Here is a 27,953-nt window from a genome sequence, read left to right as displayed (position 1 = left end):
CGTGACTAGCAGGTTTAACAATGTAGCATGCTATTCTTTCAAGTTTAAACTTTCTTTGATGTCAGGAATTAACACAAAGGGTATCCGGGCAAGTAGGTTAATAGAGGGTGGGGTATCCGGGTAGAAAATGTGGACCCAGACCTAGCATTTAGGGGCATAATATTTGTCGCCGACGTGTGATGTTTGTAAATGTCCTTCGCATGACGTCCATGAAACATTATGAAAGCTCCGCAAAGACGTTAAAGACAGTGTATGAAACCACAAAAAGACAGGAAGTCCACGGGGCTGATAACTGAAAATGTTGCCAGCCCTGTAAACATGTAACCAGCCCTGTATTAAATATAGGAAAGTGAGATATGGTGTTAAAAGAAAGTATTTAGTGAATTACTTGTAGTGAGGTAAACTTAAACATGTTCAAAAGCAAATTTAATAAAACAATGACTCGGTGGTCACTGTCAATTTATTAAGTGTCACTACCATCAGAAACAAGACATTATTTATTGGCTCAAAATATTCTCTAGATCAGTCACATTTAGGGTTAGATAAATGTGTAGGTTGATCTGTGGAAGTTATAGTTTGATTGATCATAAACTATACAGACATCATATAGTTACCACAATTGTAAATTCTTTTCGAAATATTTTTCGTAGTTTATGACATGGTCAAATATATACCCTTGAAAAATGTATTGGCGCATAGGGCCGGCTATGAAATATAATTGTAAGCCTGCCATGTAACTAGCAAGCAGCGGGCCGCCGGGCAAACACTATTCATATACTGTTAAAGGTTGTTACCATCATGAAGCAGCTTTAAACAAGCATGATGTCACTCCTTAAAACCTTCATGGATAGTACATGTCAAGACAGTAATGGTTGAGACTGATAACAAAGAAACAAAACTAAATGGGGAAAATGTAACAACGCGAAACATGACAAACCTTGTTTATTTAGTTTCAATATACGTTTATACTGTGAATCTTTAACACCAAAAATAACAGAAATAATAAGGCGAACTTCAATGTGCATCTGTTATCGGCATCAGTAATTAAACATTATATATCCGACATACCCAATGCTTACATGATGTTATCGGTGCTTAAACCATGTAACCAGCACTTACACGAGGCAAGCAGTGCTTGTGCGAAGTAATATGAGCTTAAGCAAAGGTTTCCAGGACGATACGTGACAGTAGAAGAAACGTCGTGACCACCAGAGATGCGTCCAGACCGTCACTTCCGCTTTCGCCGAACAGATCCATCAGGTTGAAGCCTGAATCAGAATCCTCCCCCTGACTGTTGTCTGACGGAGTGGAGTTAAGGGTTGCATTGTTTCCGCTCAACGCATTGCCAGTTCCAGCTGGCCAACTGCTATCCGGTACCTCCCCAGTGCTGCTGTTAGATCCACCTGCCATGGCGTTTGTTGATGTTTTTGGGGTTGTTGGGATGGTGGTAGTAGTAGTCGTAGTAGTAGTTGTAGTGGTTGTTGTTGTGGTGGTGGGGTGGATGTCTCTGCCACATATCTGCGAATAGCCTGGAAACCATTTGGTGGCATTTGAAGAAAACAGGATAGCCAATCATATCATGCTTTACCATTCATAACCTGTTCATTCATTGATTGAGTTTAGCTTTGCACCGCCTTTGTCAGTATTCCAGCATTATCACGGCGGGGGACACCAAAGTCGAACCCGAGTTTTCGGCGTGACAAACGAATGCTTTAACCACTGGACTACCTAACACCTCTTTTAGAAACTGTTCATCAATATTTTACCTCTTGCGCTCCAGGGAATCTGTTTCCGCGGAATGTCGAGATTATTAAATTACGTAATATGTACTGAACGGCAAACGAAACGCAACTCTCGCTTTTTTCAGGTTTTTAAATAGTAGGCGTAAACATACTTACGTTACATACTTACTTACGTTTTATGAGATTTTGCACTTTTTTAAAAAAATTGTGTTTCTTTAGCTGTTCAGGACGTGTAATGTGGCAGTGGACTGAAGCGCCCATAAAATATTGGGGTATACACAGTTCATTTCCATTCTTTTTCACAAGCGTTTCAGTGTTCATTCAATAACCTTTCGGGCCAAAAATGTTGGATGGGCAAATTAGAGCCCCCATCTGGATCTGCACTTGATGTCTCTGTAAGCATGTGACGAGGACGATTCGTGATTTTCTGTTTCGTGACTTTCACAAATAATCGAATCTGGACCAAAAAATCCAGTGATCAACAGCATGAGCCTTGATCTGCGCAACTGGGAGCCGATGACATGTGTCGACCAAGTCAGCGGTCCTGATCACCCGATCCCGTCAGTCGCCTCTTGCTACAGTACAGATCCATGCGTAGCACTGTAGTATATGTCAGTACAAATGCGCATCGTATATGTATACCTTATTCTATGTTATTTGTAATGTTGGGCGTTCGTGTTATGAATTGCTTTGATTTGTTTTCTGAATATATACTGACACGTTTCAGACACCATAATGAGAGTGAAAATTGTTTTACGGCGCTTAAGTAATTTTGCAGCTATGAGAGGCATCAGATACAAAAGAGAGAATCTATTGTTCTGTCGGTAAATCCCATATGTACAAATATTAAAATCCACATTTGTGTATCATCGTGTCTTTCGGCAATACGTGTTTTGTTATTACAAAATTTAGCAATTTTCTGGAGTTATTTGCAGTAATGTACAGTATAGATAGCTTCGTTGTCACTTAATTAGAGTGAGTGAGTGAGTTTAGTAATACACCGCTTTTAGCAATACGACGGTGGAACCAGACACTGGCTTCACACCTGCAAGGGTTGGTAGCATGAGAAAAAGAACGTGTTACTATTAGAGTTGTCTATAGTTTTACGCCTCCTTTAGAGATATTTCAGCAACGTCACGGCGGGGGGACACTAGAAACGAGGTACACGGATTGTACCCATGTAGGAATCGAACCCAGGTCTTCATCATAGTTATACACGATGCTGTCCTATCCAACCAAAGAGCAGTGAGTGAGTGAGTGAGTGAGTGAGTGAGTGAGTGAGTGAATCGAAACCCGCTTTACGGGATGGCGTGCAAGCGCTGTGACCATTAAGCTACCCCACCACACCCAGATTGCTAGAAATGATGTTACCAATACCTCTTTCTCGATGTGACGAGCGACCGCTGTAATCATTAAGCTACGCCACCACTCAGAAATTGCTAGGAGTGATGTTACAAATACAGAAACGAACCTACTTTATCGGCGTGACGCGCAAGCGCTGTAAACATTGCGCTAGCCCACCGAACCTTAAGTAAGTGGTGTCAGTGGCAATATATCAGTACATACCATCCACGCATGCTTGGAAACACTTGGTCTGTTTGTTGCTATATCGGGTCAGATAGTCCTCATAATTGAAGAGATCGCATTTTACTCCTTCGTCGTAAACACATTTCATATGTGTCTCGTGTGCGCTGAAAAAAAAACCAAAACCAAAACAAAACAACTTTTCAGAAAGTCGACATAAATTCGAACACTGGACAACTTTCGTTCAGTGGATGCAAAGATTGTCCCGAACGGTTCGTGGGTGATATCGTGAGTATGGCTTTTCGCCGCTTTTAGCAATATTACAGCATTTTCACGACGGGGGGGACACAAGAAATTATCTTCACACATGGTACCCGTGTTGGGAGAATGAAACCCGGGCCTCAGCGTATGCGGATGTGCGAGAAAGTGTGGAAACAGGTAAATGAATCTATAACTTTGTCAGCATTTGTGCACGTGCTTGTTCCTCCCTTTGCACTCTCGTGAAAAATCGTGAACTGTGTGAACATGTTAATGATAGTTTGTGAAACATTTTTTCAATATTTAGGACATAAATTCTGCCCAAAACTCACAGAGTTGGTTTAATGGTTTGATTATTATCAGCGTTCCACTGAATATTATATGTTTATACGAACATACATTAGTTTTCGAGTTGATTGCGAATCGTCATTTCGCCTTTGAACCAAGGCGGGGATGCAGTACTGTAAAACTATTGTCCCCTGAGAGGGTATATAAACCGTAATTCAAAGATATTCTTTTCTCTCTCTGTTTTAGTCGTGATATATTTGTACATGTGTTTCACTGTTCCAACTACAATTGTTTACAGATAGTAGTTTCGTGAACTTTAAGAAAAGAGGTTAGGTGGATAGGTAGATATTGCTCGTTCAAAGTATCTAATGCTTTACAATGAAAGATATGATGATACTCGTCTACGATGCTTTTGGAAGTGCATAGCTAACACGTTCTCTCGTCCCTGGAATAATATACCGGCGGCCAGTCTCAATACGTAAACTATGGTTGCATGTTCTACTCACGCGCATGCTACAAGCTTATTAGTATCGTCTCGGTGATCCCGGAAGTATCTTGTGTTGCATTCGCGGAATGTGGGACAAAGGTCATCAATTTCCTTCGACTCTCCAGAAGCTGAAATATAAGAATAATTCATTTATAATGACAATGATAATGACAATGGATATTTTTTTTCATTTAAAACAAAAATCGAATGTCCGAGGGAATGATGTATTTATATATACTAATATTTGAGGTCGAGTAATTGTACAAACAATTTCATTACAACAATTTTTCACGAAAACGTCTTAGGTTACGTTGATATGTACTCTTGAGGTGTGCATTCTGTGAATAGCGGCGAGATAACCAACCTAAACAGGCTCACGGATTTGGTTGATGCTTGTCATCGCATCCCATCTGGTGGTGTCAATCACAGGATTGTCTGGACCAGATTCGGCCATTTACAGATTGCTATCATTCAACTTGAATGCTACTTCTTGTGGATTTGGACTGCAAACCAACCGTACATTGTAGAGTAAAACTACCTGGCCTCTTTATACATCATTCCTGCAGTCTGGTGTGGGGTAGTTCAATGGCCGCTCGTCTCTGTAAAGGTCTAGGTTCAATTCCCCACCTAGGCACAACCAATGGAATATTGCGGAAAGTGACCATCATTCTAGCCAGAGTCACGAATGTGGCCAGACTTACCGAGCAGAACAACGCAGACCAGAATGTTCAACGGTAGACAGAACATCTTCCTCATGAACCGTTACCAGAGCAGGACAACACGCACGAAATAGTGTTTATATATACCATCATTTGACGTGATGCATCATTAAACTCACCCGTCAGCTCTGTGTGATATTCAATGGTTATCGCCCAGTGTCATGACCATCGCTCTAGAAAAGACTCTGAGAAACAATGACACAGAGGAGAGAAATGTATTGGTTTGCGTGAGAAATCGAACTGGTAGATAGAATCGTGTGGCTGCATTGCTTTGATGGAAGAGGAATGATTTGTTCGTCACAGAGTGGACCTTCTATGTCAATGCTTCATTAAACATGGCTTGTCTTTAAACAAGGATTGATTGAGTGAGAGAGAGAGAGCGACTACAGTTCTGTGCCGTTTATAGCAATATTCCAGCAATATCACGACGGGGCACACCGGAAGTGGCCTTCACACTCGTTTCTATCTGGTGAATCGAATCCTGGTCTTCAGAGCGAAGAGCGAACACTTTACCCAATAGGCCATCTCACATCCTATTCCCATGAAAAAGGTATTATGGCAGGGAACTAGATCACAAAACGAACTATATTTCAAGACATCAGAATGGATGTTTATTGTGTGAGTGGGTTTAGATTTAGACTTCAATTCTTTCGATATGATGTTGTAGGAAAATATAGCCATATTGATAACATCGATTACAGTTTAATATTTCGTACAAATTGGTTCAAGAAATCGAGTCTCTCTCAAAACCTTTCGCTGACTTGGTTGACACATGTCATCGTATCCAAAATGCGTAGATCGATCATACTGGATTCTCTGGTCCAGACTCGATTATTTACAGACCGCCGTCATATAGCTGGAATACTGCTGAATGCGGCATAAAACTCACTCACTAGTTCTGGCCATTGATACACAAGGAACGTGAGATATCCCATTAAGATTTAGGGAGGAAAGCTTGGAATGTCTCGAGGAAGGAGTGAGTATGGTAGTATCCTCAGTTCAAGACTATTCCAGGAATATCACAGCGGGGAGCACCATGGGTGAATGGTCTTCACGTATTGTACCCATGTAGGGAACCCGGGTCTCAGCCGGACGAGCGGACGCTTGAACCACTAGGCTCCCCCCTCTGCCCTCGTATCGCGAAAGGAAAGATTGGAATGTGGTTCGTAAATCATGCAAAGTGTAAGCATTCATACAGAGAACTTCACATGGCATTTATTGGGTTTTCGACAGATACTGTCAAGAGCATCGTCTATTCATGTGTGCATGCATCAACATTTCAAACGGAACCGGCTTTTAACAGCTCGCGAGAAGTCCCGCCAGACAACTACAGTATACATGTATTAGACATTTCAGATTTGTTTTCATTCAGTTTTCAAATTTTCCATAAATACTTTGGAAACTGTAATGTGTAATAGCAGTCAGAACTAACTTGAAACCAGTACTGTCACGCACGAGAAAGCTGCCTCCTGATTGGCCAATGTCGACTTCCTGTCAGTCATTTTATCTGTTGATCAGTCAGCGAAAGATCGTTCTACCGAAACCCGTAAAGGAACGTCATCAAATTTGGGCTTAGCAGTATCCTTCCACGCTAAGGTGATCGTAAGTCACTAAAGTAACCTTAGTGCAATATTGACGAATGGGTGTTAAGGGTAACGTTAGTAAATGTTGCTTCGTGAAAGGATCCCATGGTCTCTGAGTATTTCACTTCATTTTGTTTGTCGGATATCTCGAAGTCATTGCGTAGGTCTCTCAACTTCGACACATCCATGGCTGATATGAGGTGTTGTGTTTCATGTCTAAATTGGTATCGATCAGACTGGATGCATTCTCCGAACCTCTCATCAGCGGTGGGGTAGGCTGCTGGTTAAAGTGTCCCCTCGTCGCGCTGATCAGGCGGGTTCTATTCCCCACATGGACACAATGCGTGCAGCTGAGCATCAGTTGTAACCCGGTTCTTCAAGGTCAATATCGTTGCCAGGACAAATGTACCCAGTATTGTACTTCATGTAATTTACCTTGAGCAATGGCAGAGACTGAACAGGGATATCCCTTAATAGGGCGTTATACCGTTTAATGCGACCACAACACGAGGAATGCCAGTTATTGTGGAAATGAAAAAGAAGATGTTATCTTGCGGGGACTCCAGTCATGCTCAACAGTCAAAGGAAAAGGGTCACTCGGCTTTCACTGCTTTATGTGTTGTGATCAAATTGTGTTTGTACACGTTGCGTGTTTGTTCACTTTGTATAGCATATCTCTGTACTTAACACAGCTGGGCCATTGTACTGTCTGTTTGTATTGGATGTGGGATTAATGACTAGATATGAATTTGTTTTGATGATTAACGTTGAAGAAGTGTTGGGGAAGAACACAGTATCATACTTTAGGAAGAAGTCAGCGTACCATTGTAAAGAAGGAAACTGTTGTCATGGTGTAACGAAGACCCATGGTAAAGCATTGCCATGATGTTTGAAGTACCGTCATGGTGTATAAAGCATCGTCATGGTGTATAAAGCATCGCCATGATGTATGAAGCGTTGCCATCATATCTGAAACATTATGTTAGTGTATAAAGCATTACCGTGATGTATGAAGCATTATCGTGTTGTATAAAGCGTTATCGTGATGTATGAACCAGTATCGTGATATATAAAGCATAGTCATGATGTCTGAAGCATAATCGTGATGTATAAAGCATTATCGTGATGTATAAAGCATTATCGTGATGCATGAAGCATTATCGTGATGTATAAAGCATCGTCATGATGTCTGAAGCATTTTCGTTATGTACGAAGCTTTGTTACGATAAATGAATCATTCTCATGGTGTACAAAACATCGCCGTGGTGTCTTAATCAGTAACGATATGCGAATCATCGCTGTCATAAATAAAGCATCATTATAATTTAGGGAACATTGTGATCAAGGTTAGCAGTTAGTGACTCCAGGTTTTCTCCTCTGTTTAAAAGGGTTCACATACTGTACCATCAACTTTGCTTCAGCAACTAAATCAACAACCGTAGTTAGGTTTCGTAAGTTCGATCATTGGATGGGTGTTACAACAAACTGGTCGGTCTGCAGGGGTATGTCTTTAAGGTGGACTGGTTGTAGACAATGGGCATTCAAAGTGGTTACGGTTAACGCTAAAATGTTCAACGGACAAGACAATAGCTGGACAAGAATCACGCTGTAAAATCTTTACCTGAGAATTCATAGGTAATTTCTATTGTTTACTAATAATACACATTCAAAGAACATACAAATACTTAGAAAAAGTACTTTTTAAAAAATAAGCTGCGATAAATAACATAACATATTCATAAAACAGTTTTAACACCACAAATGAACGCTTCCTTATGAATTAAATTGAATAATACAATTCATATGTAATGAAAGCAAAATATATACGCAACACAGATGTACCAGAACCAAGAATCAGGAACTCGACAACCTCACACAATAGGAGGCATGTCCCGGTACTCCAATATCCAATACTTGCAAGCTTGAACTACAAGCTCTCCAAAGTCTCTGTACTTCTTCTTTTACGGGGCTGTCTTTGGTCGGCATTGTTCAGAAGCATCTTTGCCTCGTTCAGTCTTTCTTCACCAGCCAAGAACTTTGTCACCTCGAATGGGTGAGATGTCTTCCCACAACCTTCTTGAGACGACAATACCAACCCTCGAGGTCTTTTTGTGCGGGGACCGTCAGTATTGTTGGTACAGTCGGAAAGATTTACCTTGACATCGTTGAGTACAGGTCCGTGGTTGTGGTCTCCAGGTAATTTGGAAATAATGTTGTTCACCGATGAGACTGACCTGCAGTTTTTCTGAATGCATCTCCATGAGATCCAGTCTCTCTATTTCTTCTTGTTCACAGTAGATAAATACCGTATACAAATATGCATCTTCCGCCACGAGAAGTAGGAATAAACTTATTGCCATAACAAGTTGTGGAAATGTTGATGAAAACTGATGAAAAGCATTTTTATCGCATGAAGTTTATGGATGAAAATAAGTAACTCTACTGACGGATTGAGTGAACTAAATTCTCTACAATAAACCCTCTGGTACCCATGTCGTATCTCGTTGTCCGCGAGGACACATTATATTTTGCAGAAAACCATGGTCTTAATCCCTTAAAACTACACCAGTGTCACAACATCAAACATCAAAAGAGTTTTACCTCGAGCCAGTGGTCGAACTTACGGGACTACCCCAGCAGCACTGATACCCTGATACAATTTGGAGTGTATACATGTATCTGCTCTAAAACACGTTACAAAATGGCAAATGACAGGTACTTTAGACGCACGCTGCATCTGGCCAGATGATAATTTGCAAACGTGTGACACGCCCACAGGTTTCGTGACACGTGTAAACAATGATAAACAATACCACAAACCGTGTGTCGTAGATGTATCATGATAAACAATACCACAAACCGAGACACTGACAAGGTCTTTTTGATTTTAATCTAAAAAGGTTCCACAATCGTGGAGCTAGCCGTGTGTATGTCCTACACATATTTGGAGAAATGAAATCTAAATAGCTTTATTTCAAATTCGATTAATTTTATCAATTAATGGGTTGTAAATGCCACGTCCAGTTATGCCAGATTGTGCACGTGAACTGCAAATCTACACACAGAACACACACTGTTCAGATAGGCACGTTTGTTTCGGCTTCAGAGTCAATTATATCCTTTAAATGGCCAGTTAGTTCCGAAAGAGTAATAGCCATAAACCCATTATGTTTAAAATGTCATATAAATTAAAATGCAAATGTAATTTCAGCCTTGTTTGCCGAACCTTACGTACTCATAAGTGGTACTTGACTCAAGAAAGGGTAGGACAATGGAAGTCCAATGAAGGCTACCCGTGAAATATGATCTGCAATCGGCATCTTTTTAGGTGTAATGACAACATACCAACAGTTTTCCTTCAAAGAAACAGCTATTGACATTAGACAAACATGGCGAGGTTGATCTTTATCGTCTAATTATGGGTCAATTATTGCCATTGTAAAACATATGTGTTTGTTCTGTCAATATAGTCATTGTTATTTATGTCAGTTCAAAGCAATTGCGACGCGAATTTCGTCTTACGCATTTCTACCAAAACAAAATAGATTTTGTCAAAAAACATTTGGCCTTTGAAATCTCTGGACGTGTAAAAAGAAGCAAGGCACTGGCAAGCTTTTCGTTGCAAAAGATTTTGTAGACGTGTGAGGATGGATGTCATGGGGTACGTTCTAATAGGTAGGACAGAACATTAACATGTTTTTTTGTCATTTTTGAAACACGTAGTATTTGATATACATTACAGTATGGTGTTAATATCAAGTCTGGACCAGACAACCCTGTGACAGACACCGGGACATTGATCCACTCATATATGAATTAATCAACAGGGTCACCAACCCTAAGACTCGATGGTTGTAACAACAGGCATATGTTGTCGAGACTTTTATTCTTACTCGGAATGTTCATGGCTAAATAACATACAGTCGTCATACACATTAAGAGAGAAAATTGCACGTGATATTTGAATGTATATACAACGACGTCTTCTAGTATTGTGTGTAATTAGGTAAGTTGCTAAGACACCGATCAAGGTATGAGTGACTTTAGTGAGTGAGTGTGCACTCAGCAATATTCCAGCTATATGGCGGACCGATCAAGGTATGCTCAGCGTGGAAGATGTATCATAAACAAAGGCATTTCTTAATAGTACCAAGAGTGAGTGAGTGAGTGAGTACGTTAATTTAGTGTAATGAAATGGGGTTTAACATGGGTCTTAACACACGTCGCTCATGTGACGTGTGAATGTGTGGCTGCTTGTACTAGCCCAGACTTCAGCTGGCTTTATAGTGTTAGCTCCTTGAGATACCATGCCACAGCTGAGCATGAATACCCCACTCAGACACATTATCGACTTTAACCCTACCAATCCTTTTTTCACCTGTTAGTGCCGAGCGCTAAGAAAGGAGAAACAAGTACCATTTGCGAAACGTTTGTTCGTCGCGACCGGGGATCGAACCCGCGACGGTCTCTGTGGATCGGTTTCGAAGTTGGGATCTTATGATCAGGAGTGGAATAGAAGCTGTAGGAATGACGCCACTAATTGAAAATGCTGTGCGATATGGATCGACTTTTGCCAATGACCATTTTAATGTTTGTGCAAAACGAATAGCCTTGCGCAGGCGTTTCTACGCATTAATGCTTGACCGTACAGTGTTTGGGTTATCCCCTGATTTGTCACCCTCTGCACCCGTCTGGGAAGAACTGGAGCAATTTTTACGACGTCATCCGAATCCTCTAACAACAATGCTCGGACTTAGTGAGGTGAAGGTACCAGGGCCCGCTTGCACAGAGCAGTCTTATTTACAATCAATCTTATCCCCCTACAGTCAACTTTACAATCACCATACAATTGCCCTAATCCACTTGCACAAAGACGATCTTAAGACAACATGGATTTAAGATCGCGATCTCAACTAAGATCGAAGTCTTCAACGTTGAAGGTAGAAATTTCATAAACTCGACTCCTGTCACCAGTTGTCTGGAAGAGCGCATAGCAGGCTGCGCAAATAAAACGTGGAACTGGTTACTGCACGCCGCACAACACCTCCCTCAATTGCACCTTGCATGAAAAGAAAAACAACAAAAACAAAACAAAACCCAGGATTCTTTAATGGAAACAATTACGTGGAAGGTAACTTATACTTTTATATATACACTTGATGCACTTGATGGTACATCGGTAGAATTATATATCACCGTAGGCACAGTTATATGTACATTGTGTTGATACATTTGATGTACTGCAGAAGTATGTATCACAGTACATACAGTCATATCCTCCATGCGTTGATACACTTGTATAAGTGCACTTTTAAATCAAATGTACGTCCGTATATTGACTGATATACTTTGATGTACGTGTATATGTGCCATGTGAAGAATTGTTTCACCGGATATCAACTTGGTAAATCTTCACAGGTTTCTAATAATGTATGGGTCATGTTGTACATAGGGCCGATGGTCCACACCATTGTATTGAAACAAAGAATACGATTCTTGTGTTATTTTCACAACAATCACAGGTTCAGTAAATATCAGATTGCCATAAAGAATGATTGTAATGGAAAACATATGAATGAATCACTGAAAATAACTGACGTCACCAGATGTTCACGGAACACCCACTACTTAACACCATGTACAACAGAAATTGCTAGCTGGTATGTAGTAGTGAAATCTCAATATGATAGTCAAGTATGTGAAAGCATCGCGCATCACACTGACAAACTACGTGTTATAATCGGTAATTACCTCTGAATGTAAAAATAACAAATCTGGAATGACTTCACTTAAATTATACACCGGATTGACAGAGAAGAAGTATTGCATCAGCGAATGATGATGAAAACTTGGATATGTTCTCACGTCTCACATAAAGGGACTGTGGGATAGTCCAGTGCTTGAACGCCGAAGACCATGGGTCGATTTCCCACACGGGTACAACGTGTGCGTCCAATTTCAGGGGTTCCCCGACATGATATTGCTGGAGCACTCTTACTCCAAAGGCTCGAATGTGTAAAGGGTTAAGGTTTAACGCTGCATAAAATTTCGGATTCGAACCCGGATCTTCGACGTGACGAGCCAACGCTTTACCCACTAGACTGCCCCCCAGTCAGACGTGAGAAAATATCTACATTTTCACCATCATACCCCGATGGTTTTACATTGCCTACCAAAACCGAGGAGAAGTGTTTTCTGCAACATACATACCGCCAATGATGGGTAATTACAATGTAGATGATCATTTAATGAAGCTACCTAACAATAACTGAAGCGCGCGTAAAATCAATATAACGACAGTAACTATAAGTAGATAATTTAACCTCACCAAATCCGTCGGTCCGGTGGCCGCGCGGTTGAGCGTCTGCCTACGAGTCTGAAATTCAAGGGTTATAATCTCGCTTGGGAAAACACCTGAGTTTGAATTTGAACGATATTTTTTTCAGTTGATTTCAAACACTCATGCATCATTTGAATGTTGATGTTCATATAAAGTTAGGAAAAGTAAAACCTGGGAAGAAGTATTTTAGCGAAAAGTAAAACCTGTCCCTCCAAAACAAAAACCTCAAATTCTGGGAAAACAAGAGATGACCTAATTCATAGTGAGAAGCACACTTTAGGTTTATATTGCAAGTGAAGTCATGACGAGAGAAGGCTTTAACCACTAGACTATCCCACCCACAGGGTTATCCCACCCTGTGTTGGGGAAACATATGAATGTGTCTCTCTCATGTTGATTGTTCCCCGCTGAACTGTTTAAAAGACCAGTTGACCCCTCCCCTCTACAGGTTGTGCTGTCCTCTGTAGTAGCGACGCGGCTCCAGTTGGTAACACCACCGTTGCTACGACATCAACGACCACGACCACAGACAGTACAGATAAGGGCACCTACGACGACTACGGGTCCCAACATTACTACAACCACGACGGAGACAACCACTACGGCAACCACTACGACAACCACTACGGCAACCACTACGACCATCACGGCCACCACTACGGCACCGACTATGGGCACAACAACTACGACCACCATGGTATGACTTATCAATGTTGTTGCCTTGCAACCGTTTTGTGACAAAAAGAAAGACATACAAGTCTCATATGTCTTCACTTCGTAATGAGCACATGGTAACTCATTAACCGTTAGTCGATTGGTTGATTTATTTGTTGCTTGGCTGGTTCATTGACTAATTTATTAGTGAAGTATAGTTTTAAAATTCATTGGTCATGTGTAGTTTGAATAGGCAATGCAAGTCAGAGAAATATACCTTTAAAAGGACTCATTATGATTTAGAAATTACCTTAATTTGCTAATATTTAGATTCATTCATCTTCGGCAAATTGCATCAGGCAGGTGGAACCAAATGCAAAAGAAAGAAGTTGCCTTTTGTGTAAGTCAACTGATATAAGTGATGAATTTCATTAGTTTTTTTATTTGCAGGATTTTGGAAAATGAGATAAAACTGATCGTTCATAAAAGTTTATATTATTTACATAGCATGTTTCACAATTCAATATCTGCTGAGTATTCACGTCGTTCTCGAGTAAACTCACTCAAACTCACTCACGTCGTACTCAAGTTGTTGATGCATAATGTATACTAGTACATGTATATCGAAATCTTTATGACGAGGCTAAAGGTTGGAGACCTAAACCTAAACCTCTGAGTGTAAAATAGTTAAGTGAAAAATCGCCCTGATGCTTACCAACCACTGTTGATAACGGGACATACATGCTTCACTCGTCAGTCTTATGTTACTCTACTTTCACACGTCCATCCCGTGGTACCATACTTTCATTCGACAGTCTTATGTTACTCTACTTTCACACGTCCATCCCGTGGTACCATACTTTCATTCGACAGTCTTATGTTACTCTACTTTCACACGTCCATCCCGTGGTACCATACTTTCATTCGACAGGCTTATGTTACTCTACTTTCACACGTCCATCCCGTGGTACCATACTTTCATTTCTACAGTTTTATGTTGCTCTAATTTCAGTTACATGTTACCCTACTTTCACTCGTCAGTCCCATGTTACCATCCTTTGATATGTCAGTCCCTTGTTACAACGGTTTTAAACGTCAGTCCTGTGTTACCATACTATCATATGTCAGTCCCATGCTACCATACTTTCATATATCTGTCCTGTGTTACCATACTATCATATGTCAGTCCCATGCTACCATACTTTTATATATCTGTCCTGTGTTACCATACTATCACATGTCAGTCCCTTGTTACCACGGTTTTAAACGTCAGTCCTGTGTTACCATACTATCACATGTCAGTCCAGTGTTGCCATACTTTCATATGTCGGTCGTATGATACCATACCTTCACACACCATTCACATGTTCCCTTACTTTCAGGGGAGGACATGTTTGGACACGTGGAGACCAATCTGACTAAAGACCCCAGCCACGCCCACATCATGAACGAGTATCTCAACTACGGCTTTTCCCAACATGGCCACGATAACAAGACGGAGGGATTGCTCGGCAAAATCACCAAATATCTGCGTAACGATGCTGCAACGACACTGATCATGACATCTACGTCAATGACGCTGCTCTGTCTCGCCGTCGGGATGGTGTTGTAAATATTGTAGGAAGAGACCTTTCAAGATTGACAGCGGTGTAGTATCCATGGAAAGAACCTTGGTCATCACAGGCACTTATGTATATTGACACTGGTCAGTTGCATCAACGCGTGTCAGTTCAGTAACGATTTACTTTTCACATGATTAAAGCCATTGTTAATTTATTTCGGAAATTTAGGACATCTATATATTCCGTTTCTAGATTCTCACCCTTTGGACGTGACTCGCCCATCCATCACCACCACCACCACACCACCACCACACCAAACCACAAGCACTATAACAGGGTTTGGGTCCCTGCCTTGACTTAGTCATATTGTGTATTTCTGAGTTAAAGTTTGGTCTATGATAAAAGACGTGTCCATATTGTTATTTATCAAAATGTTGATCAATAAATGTCTTTCTCTTAATTCTTTTACTTTTTCAAAGACTGCCAGGCCTGGATTAGATCAAGAGTATCCTGTCCAGAATATTCACAGAAGCGTCCTACAATCTGATGTTCATGGCAATACACGGCGTGATTCACTACGTGGTAGTCAGTCACATATAGAGTTAACTGTTTCACATACATGTATACTGAATAGCAAAAGAAACGCAATGATTACACGATGCCATTTAGAAAGTGGTCAAATGCAACATATGTCATATTTGGGATTTCACTTTCTCAGTAAAGTACAAATTCTAGTACTTTTTTGGGGTGGAGTCCCATGCGGGATTCGAACCCGCACCCTCAGAGTCAGGCACCTAATCGCCAGCACACAAAGTCAGCTGCCTAACCCGCTCAGCCACCGCCTAACCCGCTCAGCTACCGCGATACTTCCATTTTGTGGAAGTCGCGGTGGCTGAGCGGGTAAGGCGGCTGACTTTGTGTGCTGGCGATTAGGTGCTTGACTCTGAGAGTGCGGGTTCGAATCGGGCTGAACCACTACTACTGTTTGGATCAATACTGGCTGAACCGATACTGCTTGGGTCAATACTGGCTGAACCACTACTGGTAGGGTAAGTACTTGCTGATTCACTACTGGATGGCTCACTACTGACTGAACAACTACCATGTGGGTCAGTACTGGCTGAAGCGCTGCTACTGTTTGGGTCAATACTGGCTGAACCAACAGTGGATGGGTCAATACTGACTGAACAACTACTATGTGGGTCAGTACTGGCTGAAGCGCTGCTACTGTTTTGGGTCAATACTGGCTGAACCAATAGTGGATGGGTCAATACTGACTGAATAACTACTATGTGGGTCAATACTGGCTGAGCCACTAGGCGAGTCACAAGAATTTACAGATGATGTTTCGGCTCTTGGAAAACAACTGCAACTGGGAACCATTTGGTTGTATTGGAAATGAAATTTTAAGTGGCCACCACGTAAAGTCTTTGATCTCCACTCTTGTATTGACGCTGACGTGGATCGTTGTAGTGAAAGTAACAACAGCCAAGTCCCTTGCACGCACCTGGCAAAACGAGCGACTGTCACGGTATTTGGGCCTCTCTTGGTCCATATAGGTCCGTCCGATATGTCATCTGGTATGACATCTGTGATAGTCTTCAGGCTGACTGTATATCTTGATGCAATTGTTGCTCATGCTTTTAACCTTTGGTGTGCATAGGTAATATTTTTTTCAGTCTTCAAACATGTCATTATATACATGCATTTAAACCTCATCACTGTGTCGAGCATCACTACACAATGGCTTATTCACAATGTGAGTGAGTACGTATGGTTTTACGCCGTTTCCGCAATATTCTAGCAATATCACGGCGGTGGATGCTAAAACATGGCTTTCCATGTGGTGAATCGGAGGCACAGGTGTTCGGAGTGATGGGAGAACATTTTAACCACTAGGCTAGCCCACCGATCCTCACTCGAGATGTGATGACAAGTCTTGTTTATCCGTTGTATTATGCATTTAATTTATTCACTGCCATACTATTGTTTGACACCTGGCAAAGTGACAAATCAAAGCAGGCAACACATTAGGTCTAAGTGTTAGAAATCAAGCATCAGTACTTTCAACTTTTCACTTGACCTTTTAACCTGAAGATACATGCCCTTCTCAGTTCTCCATAAAATCGGAACAAGGCGAATTCCAGCAATATGACGGCGGGGGACACCAGAAATGTGTTTCAGACCAATGTGGAAATCGACCACGGATCTTGGGCGTGATGAGCCAATGCTTTACCCATTAGACAACACCAAGGCCCCGCTCGTGTTTGATGTAGAGTGAAATATTTATAGAGCTGAATTCCAGACAAGGGCAGGTACATTTGGCAGCTATATAGATATTGCATGTGATAAACCACATGACAGAAAGCTCTTGAAGAGTCGAGTACAGAAACGCCAACTGACAGCCATATTAACAATCTACACTGATCACTTGCTTGATGACGTGTTAGCATTGACACCGAAACGTCGCATCTACTGGAATAATGAAGTTGTCTATCCATAAATATAAACCACCAGTGACGTCCTCTATTGTCTCGACATGGTCCTCATTTACACGATAAACCTCTACAGGCAGTTTCGGGAGCCATATCCATGAATTCCCGCGTATTTTGTACAGAACTGCACACGTACCAGGGATTTTCTGACGTTGAATTATTATTTTACTTTTATTTTACATTAAACATGCAGCTGTTATGTATATGTGCTAAGGATGAAGAAATGAAATTTTTCTCTCTCGAAAACTCCAAATTTAAACTTGCTCGCCCATGGGCGAACAGTGGCCAATGGGCCAGAATAAATGTTTTGGAGGCTGTAAATGAATTAAAAAATGTTAATAAGTATCATGACACAAATTTCAGCTTGTTGTGACTTGACTCTGCTAACTGACAGTGATTTTGAAAAATCTCGCCCATGGGTGAAAAACATATTGGCCCACAGACGAGAATAATTACTTTCACTGAAAATACATGTTTTTTCTTTCATGCTTTGCAGTTTTTAAATAAATGAACGTGTATTTATTAGTGTCGTGACACGAAATTAAGCTTATTTTTACTTAATTCGGCTAATTTAGAGTGAACTTTTAAAAAGTCTCGCCCATGGGCGTCAGACATTTGGCCCATGGGTGAGAATATTTACTTTTACTCAAAATACATCTTTTTCCATGTTTTGGAGGTTGTGAATGGATGAAAGTATGTTCATAAGTATCATGACATAAATTTCAACTCATTTTGACTTAATTCCGTTAATTTAGAGCGATTTAACAAAATCTCACCCATAGGCGAAAAACATTTTGGCCTATGGGCGAGAATATTTCCGTTTATCCCAAATAAATCTTTTCCAATGTTTTGGAGGATGTAAATGAATGAGGATATATTTATAAGTATCATGGCATAAAATTCAACTCATTTTGACTAAATTCCGCTAATTTGTAACAAGTACAAGAATCTGGACTTCCAGATTCTTCTGTCCGCGGGTCTTGTTTTATCCTTTACACAAGCGTTCCTCTTCACAACAAAATTCGCTTTCCTGTTGTTATTCTATTCTATTTCTGTTTCATATTTTCTTATAAAGATATATGGATGTCATATGTCACCTTGTTCTTATGTTAGTGATCATCATCTATGCGACATGAATTTCTTTTGGGATGATAACATCTTATCTTTTCTCATTGTGCTTCATGACCTAATGGTGAACCTCCCACGGTCCATGATGGCCTAACGGTGAATCTCCTATAGTCCATGATGGCCTAACGGTGAATCGCCTATAGTCCATGATGGCCTAACAGTGAATCTCCTATAGTCCATGATGGCCTAACGGTGAATCTCCTATAGTGCATGATGGCCTAACGGTGAAACTCTCGTAGTCCATGATGGCCTAATGGTGAACCTCTCATAGTCCATGATGACCTAATGGTGAATAACGCATAGTCCACGTTGACCTGATGGTGAATCTCTCATAGTCCATGATGACCTAATGGTGAATCTCCTATAGTCCATATTGACCTAACGGCGAATCTCCTATAGTCGATGTTGACTTAATGGTGAATCTCCTATAGTCCATGATGAGCTAATGATGAATCTCCTATAGTCCATGATGACCTAATGATGAATATCCTATAGTCCATGATAACCTAATGATGAATATCCTATAGTCCATGATAACCTAATGGTGAATCTCTCATAGTCCATGATGACTTAACACTGAATCTCTTGTGCTCCTTGCTGACTTAATGGTGAATCTCTCATGAAACTTGCTGATATCACATTACATAATATATGGATCTCGATGGCCTGAATCTGAAAATGCCTTGGCACCCTACCGAAGATCCACATTAGAACTGACCTTCAGCAACCCATGCTTATTGTAAGAGACAACTAAAGTCATCGGGTGGTCAGGCTCGGGGGACGTTTGATCGGGGTGTCTCATGTTAGTGAATACAGTTACTAGATAACAGTCACTAGAATCCCGGTTTTAACTAAATTATTTACACACCGCCATGACATACAATGTACACCAGTATGTGGAATATTGCTGAGTGTGGGTTAAAACAACAAAGCGATGACCTAAAATGGAACCTGTTCTGACCCTAGGTTACATCTGGACATGCCATGGTGCTTGTTGACTAAACCTAACTGCACTGTCCTAGAACCAAGCTGTCATGGACCAGGGAGGTTCGTGGCCTCACCCTTAATATGGCACGGACCTTGGCAGTCTAACCTGAACTGTCCTTTCTTCAGTGGAGGTTGCCAGGTTTCTTTTCACAATTGTTTTCATGATTATAATCAACAGGTTCAAGTGGTCAGGACTGGGCGCCTCCATTTTGTTCAAAACAATGGCAAGAATATGGTGTGGAATCTGACTGTTCAATAGAGGGACATCACAGTTGTAGGTACTGGTATTGCTGCAAAATTTCAGCCTATCTCGGCAAGGGGTACAACTAGATTTCATACCGAGTTAACGCCTCTTCCTCGAAGGACGGCATGGTAGCCAAGTGATTAAATCGTTGGTTCGTCACGCCGAAAACCCGAGTTCGATTCGTCCACATGGGTACATTGTCTGAGGCCCATTTTGTTGCTGGAATATTGCTAAAAGCGGCGTACAGTCATACTCACTGACCTGACTCCACTCATACACGACAGTGTAAGTGGCCTACACGGACAGGTATGTCGTTTTCAACATAACACGCACGACAAACACAGATCTAAGACAGTTCTATACGTGTTTGCGTCACCTTGCCTTAACAAGACATAGTTTAGTCTTGGCACTGTTTACGGATAATGGCACTACTGGATTCCCGCATGATAACATGACATTTAACCATGTGAAAGATTATTTTAAAGAAGGACTCTGTTTATTTAGTATGGCGTAATGGTTTCAACCAGAAATATAATTCACCCGTGAAGGCCCCGGGGTAGAATAGGCCTTCAGCATCTCATGCTTGCCACAAAAGGCGACTATGCTTGTCGTAAGAGGCGACTAACGGGATCGGGTGGTCAGACTAGCTGACTTGGTTGACACATGCCATCGGTTCCCAATTGCTCATGTTGTTGATCACTGGATTGTCTGGTTCAGACTCGATTATTTACAGACCGCTGTAGTGCGGCGTAAGACTAAACTCACTCACTCACTCAGAAATATAATTCTCCGAAGTAAATATGTTAAATGGACATAACAAGAACATGTCACAATTATTGTTAAAAAGGGTAATATTTCGAGTTTCTTGCCAGCATCTACTTACCTACCTGCCGACCTACCTACCTGCCTGCCTGCCCGCCTGCGTGCCTGCGTATCTGTCTATCTACTCTCTCTCTCTCTCTCTACACACACACACACACCTCCTTCTCTCTCTATCTTTCTCTCTCTCTCAATGATGATGAGCGGTTACCATCAGTATATGTTTTCCTCGATGGTTAATACATTGTTTGCCTATCTGTCTGTCTGTTTATGAGTAGATGGGAGTGTTTTCTCTATGAACTTCTGAATGGATCTTATGTCACGGGTACGCTTAGCGTGTCATCTACCATAACGTCAAACATTTGTTCTTTGTTGAGTCTAAGGTTGATTTTGCATGCAACGTATATTTACCTACAAAATCCTATAAATACAGCAACGCATATCACAAGTCTTGTCCAACCCAGCGCCAGAAGATCATGGCAAACCTTCTTTTAATCCTGCTCTGCATTGTTCCCTGTAAGTATGAAGATTACATTTTGTCTTGTATATTAGGCGGTGGGGTAGTCTAGTTGGTATTTTAGCGTTCGTTCTCCACACCAAAGACCTGGGTTCGATTTCTCACATGGGCGAAGTACATTTCGGGTGTCCCCTACCCTAATGTTGCTGGAATATTGCTACCAGTGACGTAAAACCTTTGTCACTTATATGCTCAGACTGAAATAGTTATTAACAGTGGAAGTGGAGGGGGGCCTGATGGTTAAAGCCTTTTGTTCTTCACTGCGAAGACCTGGGTTTGAATCTCCAAATTGGTACATTCTGTGAAGAACATTTCGGGTGTTCGCTGCCGTGATGTTGCTGGAATATTGCTAGAGAGACGTAAAACCATACTCACTCACTCACAGACTGAAATGTTTACTGACCGCAGGGGTACACTTGTCGTTAAACCATGTGTGAAGCAAAGCAACAACCCAACTACTAAACTAAACTCACTCACTCACTGTTGACAGTGGCCAGTGCGAGAAAAGGCGATGGTGTCCGAGAAGCGAACAACTATATCCGGACTATGTGTCCAGCGGTAGACGAATGTCAACCAGCCACGTTTACAGGATCCAACTCCGTGATGCCGTGCGAGTATGTAATAGTGATTAGCATATACTAGTGCTTCTCTGTGGCCGTACTCCCATTCTCTTTGGAGTTCAGGCCCGTGAAGTTCCGGGGTAGAATAGGCCTTCAGCAACCCATGCTTGCCATAAAAGGCGATAATTGCTTGTCGTAAGAGGCGACTAACGGGATCGAGTGGTCAGGTTCGTTGACTTGGTTGACACATGTCATCGGTTCCCTGTTGCACAGATCGATGCTCATGCTTTTGATCACGAGTGTCTGGTCCAGTCTCGATTATTTACTGACCGTCGCCATATAGCTGGAATATTGCTGAGTGCGGCGTAAAACTAAACTCACTCACTCACTCTGTTTTAGTTCCACGTGTCTCCAATTTCTTGAATGCAAATCATATTATACTGGAAGAAAACAATACCTTTACAAAATATATTCGACTGTATTCTTTCACAAGGGATAACTATTTCAATATTTCAACATTTCAAAAATAATGTACACGTTCATTTGATTACTGAATTTTTAAAGGATATTATTTCAATTGATAGATTTTGAGATGTATTGTCATAGGTGTGTGAATATTAATTTGAGAGAATGAATGAATGACTTTCACTGTTAGTGGCATTACCTTTAAAGGGCTTCAAGTAGCTGAAAGTTGTTTTCATGTCACGTCTTTTTAATCGTGGAACATGTGTTATTGTAATGAATGGCAAATGGCTGAAGGGATTATGTAATTCCAGCTAGGGTCCATGCAGGAGGCAAACGTACTGTAAATCCCCATGGTCCTCAGAATGGTGATCTACCTTCAGTTGTTGGAAACCTATACCCATTTTACATAGACAGACATAGTGTTTTATGGTTGTAACGTAAATCTGTGATAGACTGGTTAATTTTACTGTCCTTTACAGATAGGTATGTATATATCAATTTATTTCTATTTTATTTATACATTTACAAATTTACAACTTTCATACTGACGATACGACTGAAATGCCGCGATGAGACTTTAACTCATTCACTGCTTGGCTGTAAATTCAGACATACATAATTTACAAGGGTAGTGGGGTAGGCTTGCGGTTAAAGTATTCGCTCGTCACGCCGAAGACCCAGGTTCTGTTCCCTACATGGGTACAATGTGTGAAGCCCATTTCGGCTTCACACATTGCTAAAAGCGGCGCAAAACTAAACTCGCTCACTCACACATAATTTACATTTTTCTGTAAAGATATTCACAACTCTATCTGCTAATCTGCCGCTGGTGTCATACTTACAACAATTATTTCCCAGTTAAATTTAAATATCACACTTATCATACTTATACAATGCCACATTCATTATACAGGAATATTTTGTACCCAGTTTTTACATATACCTGTATCACATTAAAGACAACTGATAATGCGCATCAGTAAAAGATTTTCATTTCCATGTTTTATGCATGTAAATTTGCTTTACCCAACTGTCCATGAGCCAATGTCACAAAACTTTCGGCAGCCTAAGATCATGTAACGTTTCCCGTAACATTTGTAGCTGACATACTGTAACAAAGAAGGTGCAAATGCTACGAGAAAAGTTACGAGATCTTAGACTTACGATAGTTTTGTGAAACAGGGCCCATGCTTGTAAGTTTCGTCTTTTTTCGACATTTGCTTATGCTTTTATGCATGATATTGGAACATGCTAAAGAAATACAGATCCTTCTACCCCAATTTATTGTGTAGAAGGCATAATGTTGCCCTGAACTATTATTTTTAAGGTTCGTGGGTGCATGGTTTAACGTTATAACAGTCCATGGGAAAAGATACTCTATTACATAATACATGGAGTAGAGCGAACTGTACCTCTTTTCAAAGGTATCAACTTTCACACACTCAGGAATTAATCTAGGCACAAAACAAAAAAAAAAAGTGACGATGTCGGTGACCAAAATTAACAATCCTAGTTCAGCGCAAACTGATGGAATCTTCCAATGATGTGTTTGCCCCCACAACCTTAAGATGCGTGTTGCCGTGAAAACAAATGATCAATAGTTGGAAGACGGTTTATGTTTGAGTTAAATATCTTCTCTATATTATTTAATCACATCTGTAAATTAAATAATTATTGTTGTAAACCACATTGTACAATATGACCGTGGCATTTCTACTTCCAGATGAAGCTGACTGGCACATTCCACAAATCCATTGTGGGACTGTGTAGATACATGTAGTCGCTGTTTACTTGTGATTTGAGCTGAGACATATCCGTCGAAAAGTGTTAAACGTATTGTTTCCACTAAAATTTTAGTGATGTTACCAATTGTGTGTTTCATTACAAGGAGGAAGATGAGAATGGCGTAATGGCGTCAATCAATACATTGTGACGTCATGCAAAAAGTGTATTTTATCACCTGATAAAGTACTGTTGGCGCCTTTGATCTTTTAGCGGAACATAATTGATATCATAATTGATGCTTATAAGGATCATATTAAAAATGTGTTTTGTCACAGTTGTAAAGATCATATTAACGATAATTCTTTAAGTTTGGAAGTAGCCTATTAGCATAAATTGTTTAAATGTGTGAGTGGGTGAGTTTAGTTTTACGCCGCACTCAGCAATATTCCAGCTATATGGCTGCGGTCTGTAAATAATCGAGTCTGGACCACACAATCCAGTGATCAACAACATGAGCATCGATCAACTGGGAACCGATGACATATGTCAACCAAGTCAGCGAGTCTGACCACTCGATCCGGTTAGTCGCCTCTTATGACAAGCATAGTCGCCTTTTATGGCAAGCATGGGTTGCAGAAGGCCTATTCTACCCCGTTACCTTCATGGGTCGTTTAAATGTGTAAATACTTCATTTAAAATATTTTCATACACTGAAAATTGCATTACTGGATGATTTCTTCCTCTTTGATCAGTGTATCCCGCGGCCTATTTAATGTAGGGGAAATCACAGGAGTAACGAAGCCCTCTATGACTGCCACATCTTTAACCCTCGTGAAATTTTAACCCGTAAATCGAACCCACTATCATGGGTTTCTGACCTACTTTATGAACCCTCACAGATATTGACGCAGCAATCTAAAGTAAGACTGAAGGGATCGAGTTGTAACTTCAGGTTGCGTTGTTTATTGTCAGAGATTGGGAGTACTACAACAGCTGCTATCGACAGACGGTGAAAATCTGTTCACTTGAGAACTCTACCGAATTCAACACAGCAATGAACAAGAAGCGGGATAACTGCATGAGTCAGTGTGAGACAACTCTATGTAAGTTTTATTGGAAAACATATGGCGTGAGTGAGTAAGTGAGTGAGTGAGTGAGTCACGGCGGGGGACACCAGAAATGGGCTTCACACATTGTACTCATGTGGGGAATCGAATCCTGCTCTTGGCACAGTTAAGGTAACTCGTCTTAATAACACATACTGAAGGGCGGTGGGGTATCCTAGTGGTTAAGGTGTTCGCTCGTCACGCCGAAGACCCTGGTTCATTTCCCTATATGGGTACAATGTGTGAAGCCCATTTCAGGTTTTCATACCCCCGATATGGAAGTGGAATTTTGCAGGAAACGGCGTGAAACTAAACTCGCTCACATAATGTGCTGAAATACTCGGTATTTGTGTAATATTTGGAATTTGTACGTTTCGGGGAAAGTCGGAGGTGAGTTTCACATTTATACACGTTGCCGTACATATAGCCCCATTTACGGTCGATATTTAAAGAAAATTTAAGACATGTAAATCTTCTTTTCAGCTTTTGAAAAATGTGATGGCTACGTTTCCAAAAGTACAACTACAGTTGCTACTACTATAACAACTACTACTGCTGCAGCTGCTACTTCAACCCAGTCTGCAATAGCCACAGCTCCTGCAGGTGGCACCTTTGTTAACAGTCAAGCACATACTTCATGCAGTAAAAGCTAAGTCTCAAAATGGCCATAACAACGTGTCTTCACTGACAATATTCTAAAAAGGACATAAAAAATATTATGTAAAATTTTAACTCATTCACCCACTCAAAACAATTAAGTTCATTTGGTTTTGAAACTTTATAATGGTAACATTAAAACTGTCGTGTGTGACGGAACATGTATATTCTGACCAATAATGCAAGGCGAACAGTGGCGACTTCAGCATGATCATGTTATTTATGATTCGTGCTTAACGCAGACAATAAATAATCATATCTGGACACTACAGTGACCAACATCATGAGCATCGATCAGCGCAAATGGGTTACGATGACATGTCACCAAGTCAGCAAGTATGACAACCCAATCACGTTAGTCGCCTCTTATGACAAGCATGACTTACTGAAGAGTTCACCAGGGCCCTTATTCTCGAAACGTTCGTAGCCCTAAGAATTCTTAACTTTGATTGTAGTTAGTGTGTTAAGAGTAGGCTTAAGAAGTTCGTAGGGCTACGAACGTTTGGAGAATAACTAGCCTGGAGCTTGACATGGTTAGTCTGTATTTCTCAACACGCTTACTGATAAATAAAAGGAGGGAATATGACCGACAAGCGGTCGACCCTCTTTCAGTCTGAATATTTTCTATAAATAATCTGTTGTTTATACATTCACATCAGGGCAAAAAGGTGACAACGATACTGAGGCCGCTGACGATGAAGGTGTTGACGACGACACCTTCAACTGGTTGGACCTGCTAGGTAACTCCGGGATGTGTCTCAAAGGAGGGTACTTGGTGGCACTCGTCACCGTCACAACCAAATGGATCTGATGACGAAGAGATGACTTGTACATCAAGGGAGAGAACTCCAGATCACTCCTAATTGTTCAAAATGAAAAATATCTCTGGATTAAATATTTCCATCGCAAAAATGCCACTCTTTTCTCTTTTATCCAGTTCTAATATCTGGATTCTAAGTATTTATTCTATAGATAATTTCGCAGTTAATCAGGTTTGTTACCGAATATAACAGTTATATTTCCACTGACTAACGTTAACAAGAGCAAGAGTGTAATAAAGATAAGTCTTTCATTTAAAAACACTTCAGAGTGCTTGACTCCAGTCTCAAAAATACGAGTTTTGAATTGAAAATTGAATGAGAAAATTAGCGTGGACTCAAAATGGACAAATCACATGCGGGTCATCGTAAACAGATGAGAAGAGTGAGTGAGGTTAGTTTTACGTCGCACAACGCAATTGGACTACGATGACATGTTTGAACCGAGTCAGCGAGCCTGACCACCCTATCCCGTTACTCGCCTTATGGGTTGCTGAATACCCGCACCTTCACAGATCAAACAGGACAACAGAGTTGTTGGATAAGAGTAGACATATAGCATATACCATCCTAAGATTCGAAGGACAATAGGCCTAATTGAGCGCTTATGGAAAAAGTAGCTTAATAAAGGAGGTGTGAAGATATTCAACTTCAACTTCTTTATTCTCATAAAACCACAAGAGCAAAGGTGGTACAAGAGCAAAGAATATATAATATTAACAAATGTACATTATAAGATGCTGACTGGTCGAGATGGGGCCATGGGCTCATGTACCCTCGAGGAGTGTTCATGTTCCCCGAGCCCGAGGGACTGATGAACAACCTATATATCTTACCGAACACCTGAATTTTAATTTTTAACTGCTTGAAGCACTTCTGTTGAATGAGAAGCGAATCGACATTTTGCAGACGACACAAGGTAAACAGATTTAGAGTTATCTCCCTTCCATCGATTTTCAATCGCAAAACATCGGTAATTTCCGTGCATGATGCGTGATTCAATGTCATTCGAGGCAAAGTACTACCATGAAGCACCAGAAGAGCTCGGAATTCCCAGCGGTGTACATTGAAAATAATACATCGCCTGTAAGCAGGGTACATTGAAAATAGTAGAATAGCGCTTAGCCAATCGGAAAGCGACATTCATGTGTGAGGTAAGATAAAAATATCAGCATGAGTCATGATGATGAGACTGTTATTTACGTAACAATTCATACAAGTGAGAGATGAAAAGTGATAAACATTTGCTAAGTTTAAAGTTGACAGGCGATATAA

The 27,953-nt window shown here is 40.8% G+C and overlaps 2 protein-coding genes across 2 annotated transcripts; one reads left to right on the top strand and one right to left on the bottom strand.

Moving 5' to 3' along the window:
* Positions 1-1,155: 1,155 nt before the first annotated feature.
* LOC137260720 (uncharacterized) lies at positions 1,156-5,055 on the bottom strand. Its single transcript, XM_067798303.1, has 4 exons — positions 5,001-5,055; positions 4,319-4,427; positions 3,309-3,433; positions 1,156-1,529 (listed from the first exon to the last, which is right to left on the bottom strand). The coding sequence occupies exons 1-4, from the start codon at positions 5,053-5,055 to the stop codon at positions 1,156-1,158; spliced, it is 663 nt and encodes a 220-aa protein (XP_067654404.1).
* Positions 5,056-9,302: 4,247 nt separating this feature from the next.
* LOC137260719 (uncharacterized) lies at positions 9,303-26,671 on the top strand. Its single transcript, XM_067798302.1, has 6 exons — positions 9,303-9,316; positions 10,239-10,276; positions 13,390-13,638; positions 14,978-15,203; positions 25,070-25,200; positions 26,520-26,671. The coding sequence occupies exons 1-6, from the start codon at positions 9,303-9,305 to the stop codon at positions 26,669-26,671; spliced, it is 810 nt and encodes a 269-aa protein (XP_067654403.1).
* The last annotated feature ends 1,282 nt before the right edge of the window (positions 26,672-27,953 follow it).

This window comes from Haliotis asinina, chromosome 14 (assembly GCF_037392515.1).
Source record: "Haliotis asinina isolate JCU_RB_2024 chromosome 14, JCU_Hal_asi_v2, whole genome shotgun sequence".
NCBI lineage: Eukaryota > Metazoa > Mollusca > Gastropoda > Lepetellida > Haliotidae > Haliotis > Haliotis asinina.
This window is presented reverse-complemented; position numbering and strand designations above follow the sequence as displayed.